We start from the raw sequence: 24,468 nt of genomic DNA, 5'->3' as shown, positions 1-24,468 counted from the left end.
ATTTTTTCCTCAATGGTACTGTCGGTGCAGCTTGAGTGCCCTCTACTACTGCGTGCTCTGCAAGCAGATAGGGCTAAGCTGCTCTTGAAACCTCCCTCGCCTCAGTTTCTTCTTACTGCCCATGATGTTGGTCGAATGTGTTGGTCTTGTATTAGCAAGTGCTCTCAGCATGTTTTTTCTTGTATATAGACCTGGTCTACACTACGCTGTTAAACCGATTTTAACAGCATTAAATCGATTTAAAGCTGTATCCGTCCACAGTACAATGCACTTTATATCGATTTAAAGGGCTCTTTAAATCGATTTCTGTACTCCTCCCCAACGAGAGGAGTAACGCTAAAATCGATATTAACATATCGGTTTAGGGTTAGTGTGGCCGCATATCGACGTTATTGGCCTCCGGGCAGTATCGCACAGTGCACCAGTGTGACACTCTGGACAGCAATCTGAACTCAGAGGCACTGGCCAGGTATACAGGAAAAGCCCCGCGAACTTTTGAATTGCATTTCCTATTTGGCCAGCGTGGAGCTCTCATCAGCACAGGTGACCACGCAGAGCTCATCAGCACAGGTGACCATGCAGTCTCCTGAGAATAGAAAAAGAGCACCAGCATGGACCGCACGAGAGGTACTGGATCTTATCGCTATATGGGGAGAGGATTCAGTGCTAACAGAACTCCGTTCCAAAAGACAAAATGAAAAAACTTTTGAAAAAATTTCCAAGACTGTGATGGAGAGAGGCCACACCAGGGACTCAGTGCAGTGCAGAGTTAAGGTGAAGGAGCTCAGACAAGCCTAGCAGAAAACCAAAGCAGCAAACGGAAGATCCGGGTCAGGGCTCAAAACATACTGCTTCTACACTGAGCTGCATGCAATTTTAGGGGGCTGCGCCACCACTACCCCCCCTTGTCCGTGGATTCCGAGGTGGGGGTTATAATCTCAACCATGGCTGAGGATTCAGCAGAGGGGAAAGAGGAGGAGGAGGAAGAGGAGGATGAGCTTGCAGCGAGCACACAGCACTCCGTTAGCCCAGGAGCTTTTTGTGACCCAGACGGAATTACCCTCCCAGCCCTCCCAAGCCACTAGCCCAGACAGTGAAGCCATGGAAACGACCTCTGGTGAGTGTACCTTTGTAAATATAAAACGTGATTTAAAAGCAAGCGTTTTTTAATGATTGATTTGCCATGAGAGCTTGGGATGCATTTGCAGCCAGTAAAGTTACTGGAAAAGTTTGTTAACATGTCTGGGGATGGAGTGGAAATCCTCCAGGGACATCTCCATGAAGCGCTCCTGGAGGTACTCCAAAAGCCTTTGCAGAAGGTTTCTGGGCAAGGCAGCCTTGTTCCGTCCACCATGGTAGGACACTTTACCACACCATGCATGTAGCAAGTAATCGGGTATCATTGCATGACAAAGCATAGCTGCGTATGGTCCCGGTGATCGCTGGCATTCAAGAAACATCTGTTCTTTATCTCGCTGTGTTATCCTCAGGAGAGTGATATCGTTCATGGTAACCTGGTTGAAATTAAGGAATTTAATTAAGGGGACAGAGATGGCCATTTTCCTCCTGGCTGTTGCTTAAAAGAAATCCTTCCTTGCACATAGCCAAGCGGGGGGAGGGGAGGAAGGATAGCGCTGTGCTTTTTAGCGTTTGGCCAGCAGGAATCTTCCCAGCTAGCAGCCACGCGGTGGCGGGGGGCGGAAAGGGGGGTGATTAGCCGTGATCTTCCATGATACCAGCCATGCGGTGGGGGGAGGGGTAAAGCAATCCTAGAGAATTGGATTGGGGAGGGGAGGAGTTGGCGTCTGCTGCTGCTTGTTAACAGGAAAGAAGCATCAGAGGGCACTGTGTATATGAAGGCTGGAGAAGCTGAAAGACAGTGGCTTACCATGGACGCATGCAAGCTGAATTGTGATTCCTGGACCTGCGTCTGTGAGATCTGTAACACCAGAGCTGCAGGCACTCAATATTAAAAGATGCAAAATGCGACCTTGTAGTGAAATCACATGTGCTATGTAAGGTGAATAGTGTTGTTCACTGTGAAAGAGTATAACCATTGTTCTGTAAAATGTATCTTCTCTCCCTTTTTTCCCTCCCTCATGCAGCTGCACATTTTTCAAGCCTCCCTACTCCATCCCGAAGGCTAGCTCAGATAAGGGGGAGGAAGAAGAGGACGCGAGATGAAATGTTCTCTGAAATCATGAAAGTAACCTGCAATGAAAGAGCTTATCTGAAGGAGTGAAAGGACGTGGTAGCAAAGTACAGGAAAGATGCCAGTGAACATGAGGATAGGAGAGACACTCGAGATGAGAGGTGTAGGCAGGAAGATCAGAGGTGTAGGCAGGAAGATCAGCAGTGGCGGGATGCAACGCTGGAGCTGCTGCGTGATCAAACTGATATCCTCTGATGTCTGATGGATCTTCAGGAAGAACAGCGGGGTCACAGAGTGCCGCTGCAGCCCCTGTGTAACCACCCTCACCACTCACCATGTTCCATATCTTCCTCACCCAGACATGTAAGAACGCGTAGGGGAAGGCTTTGTGCACCTGCCCACTCCACCCCCGTGGACAGTCCAACCAAAAGGGTGTCATTACGTTGAAATGTGCTTAATGGCCTTTTCCTTCCCTCCTATCCTCCTCCCAAACCACACCCGGGATACCTTGTTAATTCTCTGCCTCTTTTTATAATTACTTTTTAATAAAGAATACATGCTTTTTAAACAATAGTTACTTTATTTCCTTAAGCAAGCTGTAATCGAAGGGGAAGGGTGAGTTGTTTACAGGGAAGGAGTCAATAAAGGGGTGCGGGTTCATGAAGGGGAAACAAACACAGCAGTTACACCGTACCCTGGCCCGTGATGAAACTCGTTTTCAAGGCTTCTCTGATGCGCACCGCTTCCTGGTGAGCTCTTTTAATTGCCCTGGTGTCTGGCTGCGTGTAATCAGCGGCCAGGTGATTTGCCTCAGTCTCCCACCCTGCCATAAAGGTCTCCCCCTTACTCTCACAGAGATTGTGGAGCACACAGCAAGCAGCAATAACAAAGGGGACATTGGTTTGGCTGAGGTCTGAGCGAGTGAGTAATGTGCGCCAGCGAGCCTTTAAACGGCCAAATGCACATTCTACCACCATCCTGCACTTGCTCAGCCTGTAATTGAACAGCTCCTGACCATTGTCCAGGCTGCCTGTGTATGGCTTCATGAGCCATGGCATCAAGGGGTAGGCTGGGTCCCCCAGGATAATGACAGGCATTTCAACATCCCCAACTGTTGTTTTCTGGTCTGGGAAGTAAGTCCCTTGCTGCAGCCGTTTAAACAGAGTAGTGCTTCTGAAGATGCGAGTGTCATGAACCCTTCCTGGCCATCCCACATGGATGTTGGTGAAACGTCCCTTGTGATCCACCAGTGCTTGCAGCACCATTGAAAAGTACCCCTTGCGGTTTATGTACTGGGTGCCCTAGTGCTCCGGTGCCAAGATAGGGATATGGGTTCCCTCTATTGCCCCCCCACAGTTAGGGAATCCCATTGCAGCAAAGCCATCCACTATGACCTGCACGTTTCCCAGAGTCACAACCTTTCGTAGCAGCAGCTTAATGATTGCTTTGGCTACTTGCATCACAGCAGTCCCCAGAGTAGATTTTCCCACTCCAAATTGATTCCTGGCTGACCGATAGCTGTCTGGAGTTGCAAGCTTCCAGAGGGCTATTGCCGTTCCCTTCTCCACTGTGAGGGCTGCTCTCATCTTGGTATTCTTGCATTTCAGGGCAGGGGAAATCAAGTCACAAAGTTCAAAGAAAGTGCTCTTACGCATGCGAAAGTTTCGCCGCCACTGCGAATCGTCCCACACCTGCAAAACTATGCGGTCCCACCAGTCTGTGCTTGTTTCCTGGGCCCAAAATCGGCGTTCAATGGGTAGAACCTCCCCCATTACCAGCAGGAGCTCCAAAGCGCAGGGGCCCGCGGTTAGGGAGAATTTAGTGTCCATGTCCTCATCACTCTCATCGCCACGCTGCTGTAGCTGCCTCCTCCTCGCCTGCCTTTGCAGTTCATGGTTCACCATAGACAGCATGAGAATGCGCGAGGTGTTTACAACGTCCATGATTGCGATATTGATCTGAGCAGGGTCCGTGCTTGCTGTGCTATGGCGTTTGCTCAGTTCACCCAGGAAAAAAGGCACAAAATGGTTGTCTGCTGCTTTCAGGAAGGGAGGGGGAGGCGGTACCCAGAACCACCCGCGACAATGATTTTTGCCCCATCAGGCACTGGGATCTCAACCCAGAATTCCAAGGGGCAGGGGAGACTGTGGGAACTATGGGATAGCTACGGAATAGCTACCCACAGTGCAACGCTCCGGAAATCGATGCTAGCCTCGGACCATGGACGCACACTGCCGAATTAATGTTCCTAGTGTGGCCGCATGCAATCGACTTTATAATATCTGTTTTATAAAACCGGTTTATGTTAATTCGAAATTATCCTGTAGTGGAGACATAGCCATAGTTAACATGTTTGTACGGTTACTAGGGACAGTTGGTGTGTGTTGAGTTAGTTTAGTGTCTGTTAGTTCTTTCTTGGTTCCCCAAGTTTGGGGATCTGTTGTAAGTACTGAGGAATGCTTCAGTCACTGGGCTGCAGGTCTTGCCTGGCATGACTGAAGCCTTTGCCTGTGGGTGACCCTCACTTTAATTGTTTGAAATGCTTCAGTGAGTTTCATATTAAGAATTGGTACCAGATTTGTTAGGACTTCAAGCCTAGAACCAGGAAAGATCTAGAGACCAGACTGAAGTTTCTTTTGATAGAGACAGTTCTGAGACTACCTTCAGAGCCATTTCCATTGGAGATGGTACTGAGCACTTCAGCATCTGAAGAAGTGTGTCTCCAATGCTGGCTGAGTCCTGGCGCTGCTCTCCCTTGCCAGTGCCCAGGAAGAAGCAGCAGGCTTCCAAGGACACTGCTGGGAGATGCAGATCCCCGGTCCCTAAGTCAGCCAAGAAAGGGGACAGTGCAGAGTAGAGTGCAATCAAAACTGAAGCACTCCTCCACTCATCATCTGCTAAATCAGCACTATTGACTCTGGTGCAGGGGCAGGGACTGCCAAGTCTGGGGCCAGAAGAAGCATCTTCATCAGTTCCAGCCCTGTCTACATCTCTTGCACATCAATCAAAGACAATCCCAGTACCTCTGCTCCAGAGATGTTTCAAGCTGCAGGGGACTTGCCGAGCTTATCAGTGCTGTTTTACCAGCGGTGCAGATAGCTTATACGGTACTGCTTGGTGCCAGCTCCTCTGTGCAGTTCCCAGCACCAAGTCAGTCTCCTGACTCTTGGAGCTCTTATCCTTCTCTCTTCCCTGGATCCTTGGCACCAGTCTCTGGCAGTGACTAGATTGGCCCCTCCTTGGTCAGGAGACGGTGACTCTCTTCTTCTGACTCAGACCTTTGCTCTTATCTTCCCCAGCTGCATGTGTGTCTTGCTGTTCGCACCCCCCCCTCCGACCTTACCACCCAAGGTAAGCTTGCGAGACCGTGTGAGTGATGCTGCCATGGACATGTAGCCTGCAAGACTTTGGGGTCCAGCACCCATTCAGGTGCCCTTTTGGAACCCAGGGGGGTTCTCTCTGTTTCCAGATCACCCTTCCCAAGTTCAGTTTCTCAGCTAAACATGATGAGTCAGCTCACCAAGCCCATTATTGGGTCCAATACCAAGCCGCAAGAAAGGTATTCATGAACATTTGGCAGGACAATGAACAGAGGAGACACAGCCTCAGCTTGTGCTAGGTTCATCTTTCTCCTCACCAGGTGAGGCAGTTTTCTCGGGAGTGCCTTTGCCCCCTTCTGATGACTAGAGGGTCCACCAGAAGCTCTTAAAAAGAGTCGTTCAAATAGAGGAGGTCAGGGAATCTTTTCCTCGTCTCATTGATATTCTGGTCTCTGCTGCTCCATCTTGGGTGGCACTGACAATTTAATGAGGCTATTTTAGAACCTATCAAGTCTCTCTGGCAAACTTCCTCCTCATTCCTTCCCACATCTAAATGAGTGGAGCATAAATACTATGAACCTGCCCAAGTTTTGAGCATTTTTATTCCAATCCCCCTCTGGGGTCATTAGTCTCAGCTTATGTTGAGTGAGAGCTCCAGGGGCAACTGACATCTACCTCTAAATCAAGGGGTGCTAAAGAGCTGGATTTTTCAGTAGAAGAAATTATTCTGTGGCAGGGTGATACATGCCATCATGTGCTAGCAATGCCCCTCTGCCATGTACATTGGCCAAACTGGACAGTCTCTACGCAAAAGAATTAATGGACACAAATCAGACATCAAGAATTATAACATTAAAAACCCAGTTGGAGAACACTTCAACCTCCTTGGACACTCAATAACAGACCTAAAAGTCGCAATTCTTCAATGAGAAAACTTCCAAAACAGCCTCTAATGAGAAACTGCAGAACTGGAATTAATTTGCATACTGGACACTATTAAATTAACCTTGAATAAAAACTGGGAGTGGATGAGTCATTACACAAACTAAAAACGATTTCCCCATGCTAATTTTTCCCCTACTGTTACTCACACGTTCTGGTCAACTGTTTGAAATGGGCCATCCTGATTATCACTACAAAAGTTTTTTTTCCCTCCTACTGATAATAGCCCACCTTTCCACTGCACGCATCTGATGAAGTGGGTTTTAGTCCATGGAAGCTTATGCCCAAATAAATTTCTTAAGTCTGTAAGATGTCACAAGTACTCCTCGTTGTTTTTGCTGATACAGACTAACACGGCTACCACTCTGAAGCTTAGACTCATTAACCAGAAGGCTTTATTAGGGCGATATGACTTTAATATCTGGTATGCCATTCTGAAATTTAAGGACAGGTTGTAAGGCCTCATGCATCTACAACCTGGGCCTGTAGATCTACCAGGCAGATGACATCTCCTGGCCACCACCAAGCGATAGCTGCAATCAACTTGCGCTCCACTTCTCATGACCCACTGTGGACATAGACCATAGGAAGTTCTGCCTCAAAGGTTTGACAGACGGCAGCCCCACGGCTCCCAATTGGCTCCCTGCCCTATATAAACCCAAGGGTAGTTCCAGGAAGTGTCCAGGCAACAGCGTGGATCTTCTGTACCTGCCACGACCATTCCCGTTCCTTGGTCTTGAATTCCTGGCTTAAACCTTTGCTTGATATGGACTTTGCCTCCTGATTCAGACTCTGATCCTTGTTATCAACCCTGGCCTGTCCCTGACTCCAAACTCCTCTGCTATTCCTAGCCTCACGTTTGCCCCTGCTCTGACCCTAGGCCCTGACTTCCCTTGTTGGGATCTTGAAACAAGTTGGCTGAGGATGCTAAGCAGGAGTTCCTTTCACTGGTAGATGAAGGAAGGTGAATGGCAAGAATGTCACTTCAGGCTGGTACGGACATGGCAGATTCAGGTGCTAGGACCATTGCCTCTGCCATCACCATACCCAGGTGCTCATGTCTACAGTCTTAGGAGTTGCCACAGAAGGTTCAGCAGACTCTGTAGGACTTGCTATTTAAAGGTCATCCCTCTTTTCATCTCAGACTGATGATAAACTTCACAGCTTAAAGGAGTCTAAGACAACTCTGAAGTCTAGGAAGCATTTCTGTCCTCAGCTGTACCACAGCTGCGCCACTTCTGCAGCTTACCAGGTTACATAGAGAAAAATTAATAGGAGTTATAGACGCAAACTGGCTCTTGCTGCTGCTTCAGCATTTCCTGGTCCATCTAAGTGCCTTGGGGTTGCTAAGCAGCCATTTTGGTAGTGCAGTTGAGGATGCCAAACCAGTCTTTGAAACAGCAAGGTTGGTTCTGTTAGTTCCATCAAAGTCTATTTAGCAGCTATCTAGGCCTTACTCCCTCAGGTGGATAACTGCTCTCTTTTCTAATAGAATGTCAAGAAGTTTGAAAGACTTGGAAAGATGTATCCTGAGGAACAAGATCCTGTTCCCTAATGAGATCTAAACTTTAAATTGTTCTTTTGAGCCTTTAGCTACCTGCTCTTTACTGCACATTTCAATGACGGTAGCATTTTTTGGTGGCCGTGACTTCTGCTAGGTAGGAGGGGAGGTGAGCTGCAGGCCCTGCCTTTTGTCTGGCCTCCTTATACTGTTTTGTTTAAAGACGGAATGTACCTGCATTCTCATCCAAAGTTTGTCTGAACCACACTATCTAGCTTCTGTATCAACCAAGCGATTTACATACCTTCGTTTTTTCCCCCAGACCACACACAAATAAAGATGGGGAAAAGGCTCCATGCTTTGGATGTCTGGAGAGCATTAGTATTCGCCCTTGACAGGTCCAAATAGTTCTGTCTCTATTCCCAGCTCTTCCTGGTGATCTCAGCGAGAATGAAAGGACTCCCAGTTTCTTCTTAGAGAATATCATCTTGGTTAGCCTTGTATATTCTCTTGTGCTACATTTTGGCTAATGTTATCCGCCAAGCAGAGTGGCATCACATTTGACAAGATTGCAAGAGGCTTCTGTGACTTTCCTGGCTATCCCAGACATTTGTAGGCAGCATCTTGGTCTCCATTGCACGCGTGTATTTCCCATTATGCCATCACTCAGAAATCAAGAGACGAAGCTTGTCCTTCAGTTGTTGTTCAGATAGGTTCTGATTCCCACAATTTGTTTTCATGGCTTATGAGCCACCAAGACTGGAATGCACTTGTGCAGTCACTCTAAAAAGGAAAAACGATTACTGACTCATAGACTCTAGGACTGGAAGGGACCTCGAGAGGTCATCGAATCCAGTCCCCTGCCCTCATGGCAGGACCAAATACTGCCTAGACCGTCCCTAATAGACATCTATCTAACCTACTCTTAAATATCTCCAGAGATGGAGATTCCACAACTTCCCTAGGCAATCTATTCCAGTGTTTAACTACCCTGACAGTTAGGAACTTTTTCCTAATGTCCAGCCTAAATCTCCCTTGCTGCAGTTTAAGCCCATTGCTTCTTGTTCTATCATTAGAGGCTAAGGTGAACAAGTTTTCTCCCTCCTCCTGGTGACACCCTTTTAGATACCTGAAAACTGCTATCATGTCCCCTCTCAGTCTTCTCTTTTCCAAACTAAACAAACCCAATTCCTTCAGCCTTCCTTCATTGGTCATGGTCTCAAGACCTTTAATCATTCTTGTTGCTCTTCTCTGGACCCTCTCCAATTTCTCCACATCTTTCTTGAAATGCGGTGCCCAGAACTGGACACAATACTCCAGTTGAGGCCTAACCAGCGCAGAGTAAAGCGGAAGAATGACTTCTCGTGTCTTGTTTACAACACACCTGTTAATGCATCCCAGAATCATGTTTGCTTTTTTTGCAACAGTATCACACTGTTGACTCATATTTAGGTTGTGGTCCACTATGACCCCTAGATCTTTCTGCCATACTCCTTCCTAAACAGTCTCTTCCCATTCTGTATGTGTGAAACTGATTGTTCCTTCCTAAGTGGAGCACTTTGCATTTATCTTTATTGAACTTCATCCGGTTTACCTCAGACCATTTCTCCAATTAGTTCAGATCATTTTGAATTTTGACCCTGTCCTCCAAAGCAGTTGCAATCCCTCCCAGTTTGGTATAGTCTGCAAACTTAATAAGCGTACTTTCTATGCCAACATCTAAATCGTTGATGAAGATATTGAACAGAGCCGGTCCCAAAACAGACCCCTGTTCCATAACTGTTGTTGTTCAAGATGTGTTGCATATGTCCAACCCATCCTTCTACTCCTCTCCATCGGAGTTTTTCTGGCAAGAAGGAACTGTGAAGGATCACAGCGGCTCTGCTCTTTATACCTACATGCAGTGGCACGCAGCAGCAGAGGGCCCTTGAGCTGCCCTGATGTACCACTGAGGGAAAAATTTCCGACAGCTGTGTTTGGGGCACACACACACCAAGAATGGAATGGACATGCGTAACACATCTTGAAGAAAAACAATTGTGGAATAAGTTAGTAACTCTTTTCTTGTAGTTGGAGCCAAAACCAACTTGTCCCTTTTACGTTAAGATTTCTATTGTTATGCTGAATTTGATGCAGCTGCTCCAGTTCAAAGTCAAGCTAAACATAGAGCAGCAGATCATAGCTATATTATTGACAAGGTGTGCCAGACGTTCAGCTGGTGCAAAAGATTTTGATTGCCATTAGATGCAAAACATTACTGTGCAAAGGATCACTGTGTATTGATTTATGGAACACATTCTCTACGTTGCTTCATAGTCTGATCACAATACTTACTATTGTTGTGAGACCAGGAGAGAAGTTGTTTTACAGATGCAACACTCAAGATTTATAAAGTTCAGTTTGTGTTTTCCTATAAACTAGAGCTGTCAAGCGATTAAAAAAAATTAATTGCCGGTAATCAGACTGTTAAACAATAATAGAATACCATTTATTTAAATATTTTTGGATGTTTTCTACATTTTCATATATATTCAGTTACAACACAGAATAGAAAGTGTACAGTGCTCACTTTATATTTATTTTTGATTACAAGCATTTGCACTTTAAAAAACAAAAGAAATAGTATTTTTCAATTCACCTAATATAAGTACTGTAGTGTAATCTCTTTATTATGAAAGTTGAACTTACACACATAGAATTATGTACCAAAAAACCTGGATTCAAAAACAAAGCCATGTAAAATTTTGGAGCCTGCAAGTCCACTCAGTCCTACTTCTTGTTCAGCCAATCGCTCAGACAGATGAGTTTGGTTACATTTGCAGGAGATAATGCTGCCCGCTTCTTGTTTACAATGTCTCCTAAAAGTGACAACAGGCATTCTCGTGGCACTGTTGTAGCCAGCGTCGCAAGATATTTATGTGCCAGATGTGCTAAAGATTCATATGTCCCTTCATGCTTCAGCCACCATGCTGATGATGGGTTCTACTCAATAACAGTTCAAAGCAGTGCAAACTGACACATGTTCATTTTCATCATCAGAGTCAGATGCCATCAGTAGAAGGTTGATTTTCTTTTTTGATAGTTCAGGTTCTGTAGTTTCTGCATCGGAGTGTTGCTCTTTTAAGACTTCTGAAAGCATGCCCCACTTCTCATCCCTCTCAGATTTTGGAAGGCACTTCAGATTCTTAAAACTTGGGTCAGGTGTTGTAGCTATGTTTAGAAATTTCACATTAGTACCTTCTTTGTGTTTTGTCAAATCTGCAGTGAAAGTGTTCTTAAAATGAACAACGTGGTAGGTCATCATCCAAGACTGCTATAACATGAAATATATTGCAGAACACAGGTAAAACAGAGAACGAGGCATGCAATTCTCCCTCAAGTTCAGTCACAAATTTAATGAACACTTTTTTTTTAACGAGCGTCATCAGCATGGAAGCATGTCGTCTGGAATTGTGGCCTAAGCATGAAGGGAACAAATCAGTTATGGCTAAGAGGAGTGAAAACTTTATCTAAGTTGTATCTGTCATGTAAATACCTTGCAATGCCAGCTACAAAAGTGCCATGCAAATGCCTGTTCTCACATTCTGGTGATGTTGTAAATAAGAAGAATGCAACAGCATCTCCTGTAAATGTAAACAAACTTGTTTGTCTTAACTATTGGGTGAACAGTTAGGACTGAATGGACTTGTAGGCTCTTAAGTTTTACATTGTTTTGTTTTCGAGTGCAGTTATGTAACAAAAAAAATCTACATTTGTAAATTGCACTTTCACAAACGAAGAGATTTCATTACAGTACGTGTATGAGGTGAACTGAAAAAATACTATTTCTTCTGTTTTATTTTTACAGTGCAAATATTTGGAATGAAAAATAATGTACAGTTTGATTTCAGTTACAACACAATACAATATGTATGAAAATGTAGAAAAAAATCTAAAATATTTAATAAATTTCAATTGGTATTCTATTGTTTAACAGTGCGATTAAAACTGTGATTAATCATAATTAATTTTTTAATTGCGATTAATATTTTCACATTAATTGCATGAGTTAACTGATTAATCGACAGCCCTACTATAAACTAGTAACTTCCATGGACATGAATTAGTAGTTCGTTTTGCAGCTATAAATGAAAAATCTTTTGTTTATTCTAGAAGACCACCACGTCCCAATAGCGCAAGGCCAGCTCCCCCCCGGATAAAACGACAAGAAAGTACAGAGGTTTTACTTCCAGAGAGGTAAGGGAAGAGGAGTGTGTGTGTGTGTGTGTGTGTGATGCAGAGTAAACATTCCTAGTTTTCCCAATGCATCATTTTGTGGTGTACCATGTGACACTCACTCATAACAATGATACTAAAATATACACACTATACATGGCCTCAGCTTAGAAAATATTAAGATTTGGTATGCTGGTCTTATTGTTTCTGCAGAACCAGTATATTGTCAGAACAAAGTGAAACTGAACTGTGGTATCAGAAGCTTTGAGAAGCAGATAAAATGATCAGCTGTTGCAAACTCTGGAACAATAAATCTTACAATGCTAACCTAAAATAAGCTTAGAAAAGGTCTGTCTATGCAGTGAATAGACCATGACCTCAGAATGCTGAAGGTGTCTTGAAACTATTCCTAATTACCAAAATGATAAGCATTTGATAAATGCTAAAAACTTACTCTAATCCAGAAAAGCAGGTTGGTGGTTAAAAGACAGAAAAATTATTTCTGTGGCCAAATAAAAGACAGCCGCTTACCTATATCATAACTGTTGTTCTTTGAGATGTGAGTGCGGACATGTATTCCACTCAGGTGTTTGTGCGCCTAGCACTACCTGTAGATGTGGCATTCATGCCTTTTCCTTCACATCCCTACCATAGCTATATGGCATTGCCGCCCCGACCCCTCTTCCCTTTCTTTGCACTGAAACCCCAGGCTGGAGACTCTAGTGCTGAGGGATCAGATGCTGGCCTGTGGAATATATGTATGCACTCACATCTCAAAGAACAACAGTTACGATGCCGGTAAGTAACCGTCTCTTCTTCAAGTGGTTGCAGACATGTATTCCATTCAAGTGACTCTCAAGCAGTTTGAGCAGGAGGTGGGGATCAGAGTCTATTTAAACAGTGACTGCAGAACTGCCGTCCCAAAGTTTTCATCTGATCTCGACACCGTAGTGATAACATGATGTTTAGCAAAAGTATACACAGAAGACCATGTCACTGGCCTGCAGATAACCAGTATTGAAATATCGCTGAGGAATCCAATTGACGTCACTTACAGATGTGAGAAGAGGGCCAATAAAGATGTTGCTATCGACTCGAACTGCAGGCCCTTTAGCACCGCCAGCTAAAGGAGAGCAATAACCTTAAGAGAAATCTCACTGTCATGGGGTTTGAGAATACTGACTTTCCTTGGATGGGAGGATGGAAAACTGAGATCACAGCCAAATGAGCATTCAGGGAGATAAAAGCTAGACCTGAAGATGTCAAATGCAGCAAATAATCCAAAAATATCCTGAATCCAAGCTGACGTGGGCTTAATTTGCTTGGATGTTGTCCAAATCAAAAACTGTTTCTGTTTAGACAAATAGGTGGACCTTTTAACTGGTTTTCTACTACTAAGCAGAATTTCCCTAACTGCTTCCAAGAATTGCCCCTTCTCATTTAGCCCTGCAGCATCCATGCAGTGCGTTGTTGTTCATCTGGCAATCAGCAGTCTACCTGTCAGTGATGAGTCAGCAGGTTGCAAAGAAGGGGGTAGAGACTTGTGAGTTCGAGAGAGAGAGTGGTCAGAAAACCAACATTGCTTCGGCCATGTTGATGTGATCAGAATCAGTTTGGTATGTTCCAGTTTGAACCTGAGGATAAATCTGAGGGATAGGAGGAAAGGCATACATCGGGTCCTTCCTACAATTCACTTGTAATGTTTTGGTAAGGGATCCCAGGCCAAATACTGCTTGGAAACAGAACTGACATTTCCCATTTTCCTTTTGTCACAAATAGGTCATTTGAATGGATATCAGCACACTGTTCTTTAGGGACAACTCGTGGTTGTGCGAGAAAGCCCTGTTGAGCTACTTGGCTAGCTGGTTCTGAGAGCCTGGAAAGTATGCTGCTGTGGGTATAATGCCGTCTGTAGAGGAGCGGACTCACCCCTACGGCACCTCCTGCTGGTCTCTTAGGGAATTAGCTCTTTTTCCAGCCAGGAGCGTCCTCTGACGGCCGGTGATCCACCTGTCCTCTTAGCCCCCGTGTCCCTCTCTGGACCCTGGTGCCCTTTTATCTGGGGTGCTGCCCCCTGGCAGTACCCCACCAATCTGGGTCTCCCCTCCCTGGGGAATCCCCAACCCACTATCCCCACTTTGCCTCAGTTTTGGCTGCTGCACAGTCTCCATCTAGCCTCCGTTCATTGGGGCAGACTGCAATATCAGCCACTCATAGCCAAATAGGTTTGGACCTGCCGCCTTTGCCTACCCCTTGGGCTGCCCCCTGAAACCCCCTGTACCTCTTGGCCGCAGCCTGGGGCTTTCCAGGCAGGAGCTCCCCAGCTCCTCTGCCTTTCCCCAGTCCTGCTCCACTCAGATACCCTGTGTCTAGTTCCCTGTAGCCAGGCCCTTCTCCCTCTACAGGCAGAGGGAGACTGTTTGTTTGCTCCTGGCTTCCCTGGCCTTTTTATACAGGCCAGATGTGGCCTGATTAGGTTGTGGCCTAGCTGCGGCCGCTTCCCCAATCAGCCCAGCTTTTAAAGCTGCAGCTTTCAAGCCCCCCCAGGCTGCTTTTTAAAGCCCTCAGGGCAGGAGCGGGTAACCACCCCACTACATGTCCTTGATGCAGCGGTGTCAGAACTTTATTGCCTCTTGATAAAGCTGGATCCCACCTGCTTGCTTATCGTTGCAGTGGTGTTGTCTGTGAGAATATGAATCGCTGCCCCCAGGAAGTGGTTCTGAAAAGCCCAACAAGCATTGTATGTTGCTTGAAGTTCCAGCATGTTGATATGACGGAAGGTTCCTGTTCTAACCACAAACCATGAACTTGTAACATTCCTAGATGTAAAAAGCAACAAAGAGTCCTGTGGCACCTTATAGATGAGCAGATATACTGGAACATAAGCTTTCATGGATGAATACCCACAGGACTTTGTTGCTTTTTACAGATCCAGACTAACACAGCTACCCCTCTGATACATGATTCCTAGATGTGTTCCCCAACCTGTTGTGGAGGCATTGGCAAATACTGTTCTGGTTGGTGAAGAGTGGGCAAAGGGGACTTCCTGACACATGTTGTATTCTGTCTACCATTGTAATGAGTCACATATCTCTGGCGGCACTCAGACAGTAGTGTCCAGTGGCTAGCAACTCGGGTGACAGTCCTCTTCAGTGATAGCTGAGATTAGACTGAGGTGCAGTCTTGCATGTTGCACCATGTACTTCTAGGCTGCTGTATGGTCCAGTAACCACAGGCTTACACAGATCATTTGTGAAGAATGCGAATGGTGATCCCAGTGAAGATGCTGAATTGTCTGGAACAACTGGCATGGGAAAAATGTACTAGATGAATTTGTTGTGACCAAGGATATCAAAGATAGGTCTCATTCCTCCTTCGGACTTGGGGGTCAGGAAGTACAGGGACTAAAATCCTTTTCTGCAAAGATGGTGAGGAACCTGCTCCACAGCCCCCCAGAGCACACAGGGTTTGTACCTGCCACAAAAGCAATGACTCGTGAGAGGGCTCCCTGAAAAGTACAGAGTAGGGGGTTAGGATCTTAATGACATAACCCAATCCCACAATGGTTAGGACCCATAGTTATTGTCTCCTGAGCACTGTAGAACCTGTCCCTGAATAGATGGGACTGGGATATGATGATCACAACTGGAGCCATGCTCTCAAAACTTAAGTCAAATAGATTGTCCACTCAGACAGGAGATGATAGGTGGTTTGGCTAAAATTAGATCCAGAAACTAACTGTAAGGATGTCTTGGCCACTAACGGGCCTTCTGTAACAAAGGCTTTGAACTCTGCTCTGGAGGATTCTGGTAATTTATCCTCAACTTTGGACATAGTGTCTCAGTTCACAAAAACCATACCTTGGCCACAGAGCTTTCTGGTTGGCAATATGCAGTTTGCAAGAATGAAGTCCGATAGATCTACCTCCCCATCAAATCTAACCTTTTCTGTTGTCTTTCTTTAGGCATAGACATATATCTCTCCTGTCTGTCTCACTCATTTGCTGCCATCACAACATGGGAATTTGGAGCTGGATGAGGGAAAAAACATTCAAAACCCTGCATAGACACATAATATCTATTAGTGAGTTTTGTTGTGAGCGTTAACAAAGCCAGCATATTTCATGCAGTTTTGCAGGCTGTAATATGACTTTGTTTATAGAGAATGCTTCTCTCGCAGGAGCCATGGCTCGAGGATATCCAGCAGTTTATGGGTGTTTTTCTGAACAAACTTGTCATGAATACTTAATTCCAATGCTATGTTTCTGAGCAGATATTATTATGACCTGAAATCCTCCAGTATTGAAGATGAGGACTCTGGTACCATTATATCATCTGGTGACAAGGAGGAAGATGGAGGTGGGACAAACAGAATTCCTTGTCAGATAGCATCTGACAGTCAGATTCAGGAAGCTCCAGTGCAGATGGAACTGCCTCAGCTAGTGGCTGCAGAATTAGTGGTTCCTGGAGGGACGCTACCAATAGTACAGGTGATCGTGCTCTAGAATGAGCAGATGGCTGGGACTTAGCCAACTGGGAGATTTCCAAGAGATTCCATGGCGGCCATTGCAGATAAGGATATGGCATCAAAGGCCAGTAAGAACTAAGCCAGGGGCGCTTGTCTCTGTGGTGGTAATGGTACTAATCCCAGTAATGACCATGATTTCCGTTATCTCAATGACCTTCAAGATCGAAAGCGATAGGAGGAAGCAGAGTGAGATGCTTTCAAACTCCACTTTGAGGATCCTTCCAGATAATCTGATGGTGGCAGGGGAGCTGCTCCTGATGGGGCCACCAAATCCCCTGCATCAGCTGTGTTCCAACCTGACATTGTCATTAGTACAGGAGGAACAGTCAATGGCTTCTTGACCACTTGTACCAGCCTGACACTCACATTTGGCCCTAGAACACACATTGAAGCTGATCTCAGGCCTGCCAGATGCAGACTACATTGTAATCAATGTCTGTATCAAAGATTCTGTCCCCATTAGCGACACCGTCAGCGCCAATGAGGAAGACGGCTGAACCTCTGGACTGTAGGTAAACTCCAGGATGGAGGACATTGCTGTAAATAACAGTAATTCTGCCCACTGGGCAGGACACCACAGATAAAACTACTGCAGTCAAATGCTCCTGAATAAGCAACAAGTCAGGACAGGCAGGCACAGCAAATCTGCTGCCTGGTACACAACTGGTGTGGAAACAGACAATGTTCCTTGGTACTGGATTCCTCAGATATCCCCAAGGCAGTACCAGAGTCGACAGTATGGAGTATCTCTGGTCCTGCAATGGAACTGTTGAGAGAGTTGACAGCTGAGCTGTAGCCCACATACCCGCAGACTCATGGTGCTAGTTGGTACTTTACCTACACAGACATGCATCTGACGAAGTGGGTATTCACCCACGAAAGCTCATGCTCCAAAACGTCTGTTAGTCTATAAGGTGCCACAGGTTCTTCTTCGAGTGATTGCTCATATCCATTCCAGTTAGGTGTGTGCGCCGCGCGTGCACATTCGTCGGAAAACTTTTACCCTAGCAACTCAGTGGGCCGGCAGGTCGCCCCCTAGAGTGGCGCCATCATGGCGCTTGATATATACCCCTGCCGGCCCACCCGCTCCTCAGTTCCTTCTTACCGCCCGTGTCGGTCGTTGGAACAGTGGAGCGCGGCTTAGCTGACCTCCACTTCCCTAGCTACTCGTAGTTCTCGTATATAGTTATGCAGTTATAATCCTTTTATATATATATTTGTATAGTTATACGTTTTTTCTTTGCTAAGATAGTTAGTTTAGTAATTGTTAGCGGGGTTCAGGAAGTAGCCCCTTCCATGAACCCGGTGCCGGAGCCCATGCACGGCTCACCGGGTTTTAAAATGGGCTCGGCCTGCCAGAAGCCGATGCCGAAGGGAGATCCACACGACTCCTGTTTGAAGTGCCTCAGGGAATCACACTTGACAGCTAAGTGCCCCATTTGCAAGGCTTTTAAGCCGAGAACTAAAAGGAGCGGGACTTTCACTTACCCTTCCACCTTTGGCGCCGAGCGATGATCAAGCGGCTGGCAGAAGCCCCTCCTCGGCACCGGACCCCGCCGGTACTGCCAAGGCCTTTCGGCACCGGCCGTCGCCGGCACCGAAGTCGACTCGGCACCGCTCCCTTCCTCCGAGGTCGAGAGAGCCTATGATTCCTGCTAGTGCCTGACGGCTCCCCGGCACGCGCCGTGGTTGAGCCCCCTGCTCCTGCTGCTTCCGTGCCACCTGCATCGCAGCCAGAGAGCTCATCTAAGTCGGATTGCCCGGCACCGACACCTGCAGAGGCACCGATGACATCGGCACTGTCGATTCCAGTCCACCAGGGCCATTGAATCCGGTGCCTGACAGCTCCCCGGCACGCGCCGTGGTAGAGCTTACTGCTCCTGCTGCTTCCGTGCCAACTGCACCGCAGCCAGAGAGCTCGTCTAAGTCGGATCGCCCGGCACCGACACCTGCTGAGGCACCGACGACGTCGGCACCGTCGATCCCGATCCCACAAGGGCCGTAGAATCCGGTGCCTGACGGCTCCCCGGCACGCGCCGTGGTTGAGCTACTGCTCCTGCTGCTTCCATGCCAACGGCACCGCAACCAGAGAGCTCGTCTAAGTCGGATTGCCTGGCACCGACACCTCTGAGGCACCGACAACGTCGGCACCGTCGATTCCAGTCCCACAAGGGCCATCGAATCCGGTGCCTGACGGCTCCCCGGCACGCGCCGTGGTTGAGCTTATTGCTCCTGCTGCTTCCGTGCCAACGGCACCGCAGCCAGACAGCTCATCTAACTCGGATCGCCCGGCACCGACACCTACCGAAGCTCTGACGACCTCGGTACCGTCATTCCCGGTCCCACGAGGGCCGTCGAATCCGATGCCTGACAGCTCCCCAGTATGCACTGTGGTTGAGCCTGCTGTTCCCTCCACGCCGGAGAGGGATCTCATTGCCATGACAGAGTCGATGCTGCCTGACCCCGGCGCCGCCGGTGCGGGTAATACAGTCTCTTCATGTGACCGTCCTCTGTCAGCACAACAGAGCGGCACCGTTCATGATCACGGTCCCGCAGACACTCCAGGTCCTGTAGGCACGCCCGACACCACTGGCAGTCCCGGTGCTGTTTTCCTCATCGGTACTGGTCGCACTCGCTGCACCAGTCGGTATCCCGTTCGCCGACCCGCTACTATCGGCACCGTTCCGACTCCCGGCACCGCGACAGGTACCTTGACTCCTGTAGCCTCTCCCCGAGCCTCGAGATCTCGGTCGACCTCCCGGCACCATTCTGGTTGCGGGTCTGGATCTCGTTCCAGGTACCGGTATGCCTCCCGGTGTCGGTCCCCGGTGCCGAGTTGGGCAAGGTCCGATAGAGTCAGAGACTCTGCCTGTGCCTTCTTTTAATACCTCCATGGCCATCCAGACACGCATCTGTGTCATCCCACATGCGCAGATCTTATGCTCAGGACCACAATTCTGATACGATGGCCAGCGGGCGCCAGCCCCGAAACCGAAAGAGGCTTGGCGAATGAACCTGCTTGGCCGCCAGGTGTACTCTGCAGAGGCCCTGCAGCTCTGGGTAGCAAAGCAACAAGCCTTGCTTAGCTGCTATAATTATAGCACCTGGGTGAAGGTAGTTTAGTTTATGGAGTTTCTCCCTCAAAACTCCCGCCAAGAGTTCGCTGCTGTCTTGGAGGACGGGGGAAAAAGGTACCCAGAGCTTCCCTCCAGGCCTCGTTGGACGCAGCAGACTCTGCAGCCAGGACTCTGGCCTTTGGTGTCGCCATGAGGTGCATCTCATGGCTTCAGGTTTCAAACCTCCGGCCGGAGCTGCAGTATGCCATTCAGGATTTACCCTTTGTTGGTAAAGGCCTCTTCGCGGCAAAGACAGCCCCAGGCTGCGAAGCCTGATGGACAATAGGGTCCTAATGCGCTCTCTCAGCATGCATATGCCAGCGACCAAACGCAGGCCTTTCCGTCCCCAGCCGCCATACTCTGTGCCTAGCCAGAGACAGGACTTTGGCAAACGGCGAGGCCAAGGTGGTCGCAGACGAACGTCAGGACCCCTAGAGAGCCAAGGTCAAGGTCCCTCGCAATTACCACTGGGACCAAAGACAAACCTTCCAAGGTGCGCCTGAGGGCGGTGTACCAGTCACAGGCTGGGATCCCAATCCCACTTTCTCCTGGCGTGGCCCCAGTTAATTTCAGATCGCTGGGTCCTGCGCACGGTGGAGCATAGGTACCACCTCTAATTTGTTCCAGCCCTGTCCCCCTTCAGGGACCCCTCTCACGAGCAATTCCTCGTACAAGAGGTGCAGACGCCGACTGACGAAAGGGGCAAGGGGGTTTACTCCCGTTATGCCCTAGTCCCCCACTCGAATGGAGGTCTCAGACCTTCCTAGTCCTGCACGGACTCATCCGGTTTAGGATAAGGTTGAAGTTCCGCACGGTATCCCTGGGAACCATTATTCCATCCTTGCCTCCTGGGGGCTACTATGCTGCCCTTGATATGAAGGACGCGTACTTTCGCAACGCCATCTTCCCTACGCACAGGAGATACCTCCGCTTTCTAGCCAACTGTCAGTACTTCTGGTTTACGGCCATAGTCGCCGCCTACCTTCGCTGATGTCGGATATGTGTTTTTCCGTATCTGGACGATTCGCTTATCCGAGGAGACTCTGAGACACAAACCACTCAGCGCGTGGGCATCGTCACGGTCTTATTCACAGGTCAAGGCCTGATGATTACTATAGAGCAATCCACTCTGGTTCCCACGCAGAGGTTGGACTTCCTAGGGGCTATCCTGGTCTCCTACCTAGCCGGAGCCTGCTTATCACAACTGCGGTTTTAGGCGATGGCAACAATCATCTGAGGTCTGCAGGCTTTCCCAACGACCTCGGCTCGTACTTGTCTCAGTCTCCTGGGTCCATGGCTGCCCGCAAGTTTGTAACCAAACATGCCAAGCTCCGCTTCCGTCCTCTCCAAGTCCGGCTCACCTCGGCGTACCACCCGGACAGGGAGCCAATGGTCATGGTAGTCACCGTTCCCTCGAGCACCTTCGGCTCCCTAGAGTGGTGGCTAACTCCCTCCCTGGTGTGGGCAGGGATGCGGTTCCATCCGCCCCAGCCCTCACTGCCCCTGACGACGGACGCGTCATCTCTCTGCTCGAGTGCTCATGGTCACCTCCGAGCTTAAGGCCTTTGGTCTTCTCGGGAGCTGGCATTCCACATCAATGCCCCAAAAATGAGAGTAGTCCGCCTGGCGTGCCAGGGGTTCCAGCGACGGCTGCGAGGCCGTGGTATCTCGGTGTTTACAGCCAACACAACGGCCATGTGCTTCATAAATAACCAGGTAGGGACATGGTCCTCCCCCCTTTTGTCAGGAGGCCATCCATTTCCGGGACTTTTGCATGGCTCACTCGATGGAGCTGGTGACGTCCTTTCTCCCAGGCGTTCGGAACGTCTTGGCGCTTTGACTCAGCAGGTCTTTCCTGTCTTACGAGTGATCACTCTGCCCCATGTGAGGTGTTCTGCTTTCCAGAAGTGGAGATGTTCCTCACATAGACCTGTTCGCTCACCGCGAGAGCAGAAAATGCCAGAGGTTCTGCTCCTTCCAAGGTCTCTCCTCGGGATCGATCTTGGACGCATTCCTGATGCCGTGGAAAGGCCAACTCCGTTATGCCTTCCCACTGTTCCCACTGGTTCATTAGGTCCTGCTCAAACTCCGCAGGGGCAGAGCGCGCATCATCATGATCACTCCAGAGTGGTCCAGGCAGCACTGATATACCATGTTGCTCGGCCTGTCAATAACCGACCCAATTACCCTGCCACCCCACCCAGACCTCATCACTCAGGGCAACGACAGGCTTCGTCACCCGGACCTGCAGCCTCTTCGCCTCACGGTGTGGCTGCTGCGTAACTGAGCCGGGGTGACAGGAAGCCTTCCACCTGGTCAAGTACCGGGCCGGGTGGAAGCGTTTCTTCTACAGCTGCAATACGCTCGATCTTGCTCCTGCTGAGGTCTCGATCCCCTCTATTTGGCCTGCCTCTGGCCTTCAGTGGCAGGACCTGGCGGTATCATCACTGAGGATACACTCAGCAGCCATCTCTACCTTCCAGCCAGGCTAAGGTGGACGTTCCGTGTTCTCTCACACTATGGGTTCGAGGTCCCTCAAGGGCTTGGAGCGCTTGCACCCTCGGGTGCGCCGCCCAGCCCCAACCTGGGACCTCAACCTAGTTTTAACCAGACTTATGTCTCCCCTATTCGAGCCGTTCGCGACCGGCCCTCTGCTATACCTGTCTTGGACGACAACTTTCCTCGTAGCTGTTACATCGGCCAGACAAGTCTCCGAGCTCAGAGTTCTTACGGTGGTTCCGCCGTACACTAGGTTTCACAAAGACAAGGTGCAGTTATGACCACACCCGGCTTTCCTCCCTAAGATGGTTTCGGCCTTTCATGTTACCCACAGCTCAATGCAATGGGCGCAACAATTGCACTCCCTGGACATCTGTAGAGTGCTCACATTTATATTGCGCTGACAGAACCATTTCGTAAAGTGCCCCAGCTCTGTCACGGTAGCAGACCAAAGGGAAGGCTTGCTTGTTTTCCTCTCAGAGGATCTCATCTTGGGTGATGGCGTACATCTGCACTTGTTATGATTTGGCTCATATTTCCCCAAGCCACATCACCATGCATTCTACCAGGGCTCAGGCTTCATCTGCCGCCTTGCTGGCTCGTGTTCCTACCCACGAGATCTGTCGCACAGCTCCATTGGTCCTCGGTCCATACCTTTGCTTCGCAGTATGCCCTGGTTCAACAGTCAAGAGATGCTGTAGCCTCTGGCTCAGCAGTTTTCATTCTGCCACATTTCACTCCGACCCCACCGCCTACGTAAGGCTTGGGATTCACCTAACTGGAATGGATGTGAGCAATCACTCGAAGAAGAAAAGACGGTTACTCACCTTTGTAACCGTTGTTCTTCGAGATGTGTTGCTCATATCGATTCCACACCCGCCCTCCTTCCCCACTGTCGGAGTAGCCGGCAAGAAGGAACTGAGGAGCGGGTGGGCCGGCAGGGGTATATATCGAGCACCATGATGGCGCCACTCTAGGGGGCGACCTGCCGGCCCACTGAGTTGCTAGGGTAAAAGTTTTCCGACGAATGTGCACTCGCGGCGCACACACCTAACTGGAATGGATATGAGCAACACATCTCGAAGAACAACAGTTACAAAGGTGAGTAACCGTCTTATTCTTTGCTACCTACACAGAGAAGATGAATCTCCTTGTAATCTGGAATGCCCCCAGTCCATTTTCTGGGTTCTTTTTCTTGGGGGACCTGATGAAGGAGAGCACTCCCTCTTCTTTCTGGGCAAGGAATCCGAGCTCAGTCAAGAAGTCAGGTGCTTTTTTAGAAGCCAGACATTCCTTGATTGTTCCTATTACTGAGGCAAGCCTCATGGTCTGCTCAAGAAGCTGCTGCTTTAATCTGAAGTCTCTAGCCACCTGAGTTCTCTTCTTAAAGGAGTTACAGGTGAAGTGCCTTTCCTTCATGTGCCCTTCTCTGAGGCACAGAAGTGTGGGTGTTGCTGTTGAGAATGGCTACCCCACAAAAAGGACAATGTTTAAACTACGGGAGAGCATCCCACTGGGAAAAACTACCTAACTACTACAAACTAAATGTACTACTACTAACTACAGTAAAATCCGCCAAGAGTGACCACTCCATGAAAGTTAGCAAAAGTGTTTGCTTGTAAGAGGTGGTCTCTCTACAAAGGTTTCCCCCCCGGAGAGCAGCAGCTGGTGGAAGTAAGGAAGATTGGTTTCTTCTACAGGTTTGTTTTTGTAGATAGGAGTAAGAAAATGTGGTCGTTGGTTGCAAATGACAGGTCATCGCTCTTCACATTTTCTTCACAGTTAAATTATAGGGGGGGAAAACATTCCGTGGTCTCTGGAAGTAGTTGCTTGTGACAAGTAGTCTCTCTTCAGAGGTGGTTGTGAAGGCAGGTTTTACTTTATATACAAAAAAGATCACAGAAAACAGTGAAGGCAAGTGAGGTAAGGTCACACCAAGTGCTAGCTGCTGGCGGTAGGAAGGAACTGGGGGGCGGTATCTCTGCCCTTACATATTCATGGGAGTGACACTGACAAAAAGGGCATAAATGCCACCCATACAGTTACTGCTAGGCAAAAATCTCTAACTTTGGTGAGCTGTGCATGCGCACTCTTGAAACAAATGTCTTTAACCATTCGAAGAAGAACCGGAATACTTGGCCAGTACCTCTGTCTTCATAGATTCATGTATTCCAAGGCTCTGAGTAAGTTTCCCAA

The 24,468-nt window shown here is 48.3% G+C and overlaps 1 protein-coding gene across 2 annotated transcripts in view; it reads left to right on the top strand.

Moving 5' to 3' along the window:
• Window positions 1-24,468, top strand: part of TRAF3IP1 (TRAF3 interacting protein 1) — a 143,134-nt gene that overhangs the window by 80,493 nt on the left and 38,173 nt on the right. For both annotated transcript variants that reach the window (XM_030579938.1, XM_030579939.1), the window contains one exon: window positions 12,068-12,151. In XM_030579938.1, coding sequence (XP_030435798.1) covers window positions 12,068-12,151 — 84 coding nt within the window. The remainder of the gene's footprint in view (window positions 1-12,067; window positions 12,152-24,468) is intronic.

The sequence above is a fragment of the Gopherus evgoodei genome, chromosome 11 (assembly GCF_007399415.2).
Source record: "Gopherus evgoodei ecotype Sinaloan lineage chromosome 11, rGopEvg1_v1.p, whole genome shotgun sequence".
In the NCBI taxonomy this organism is placed as follows: Eukaryota; Metazoa; Chordata; order Testudines; family Testudinidae; genus Gopherus; species Gopherus evgoodei.
Note: the sequence above shows the minus strand (reverse complement) of the source record. Positions and strands in the feature narration are given on the sequence as shown.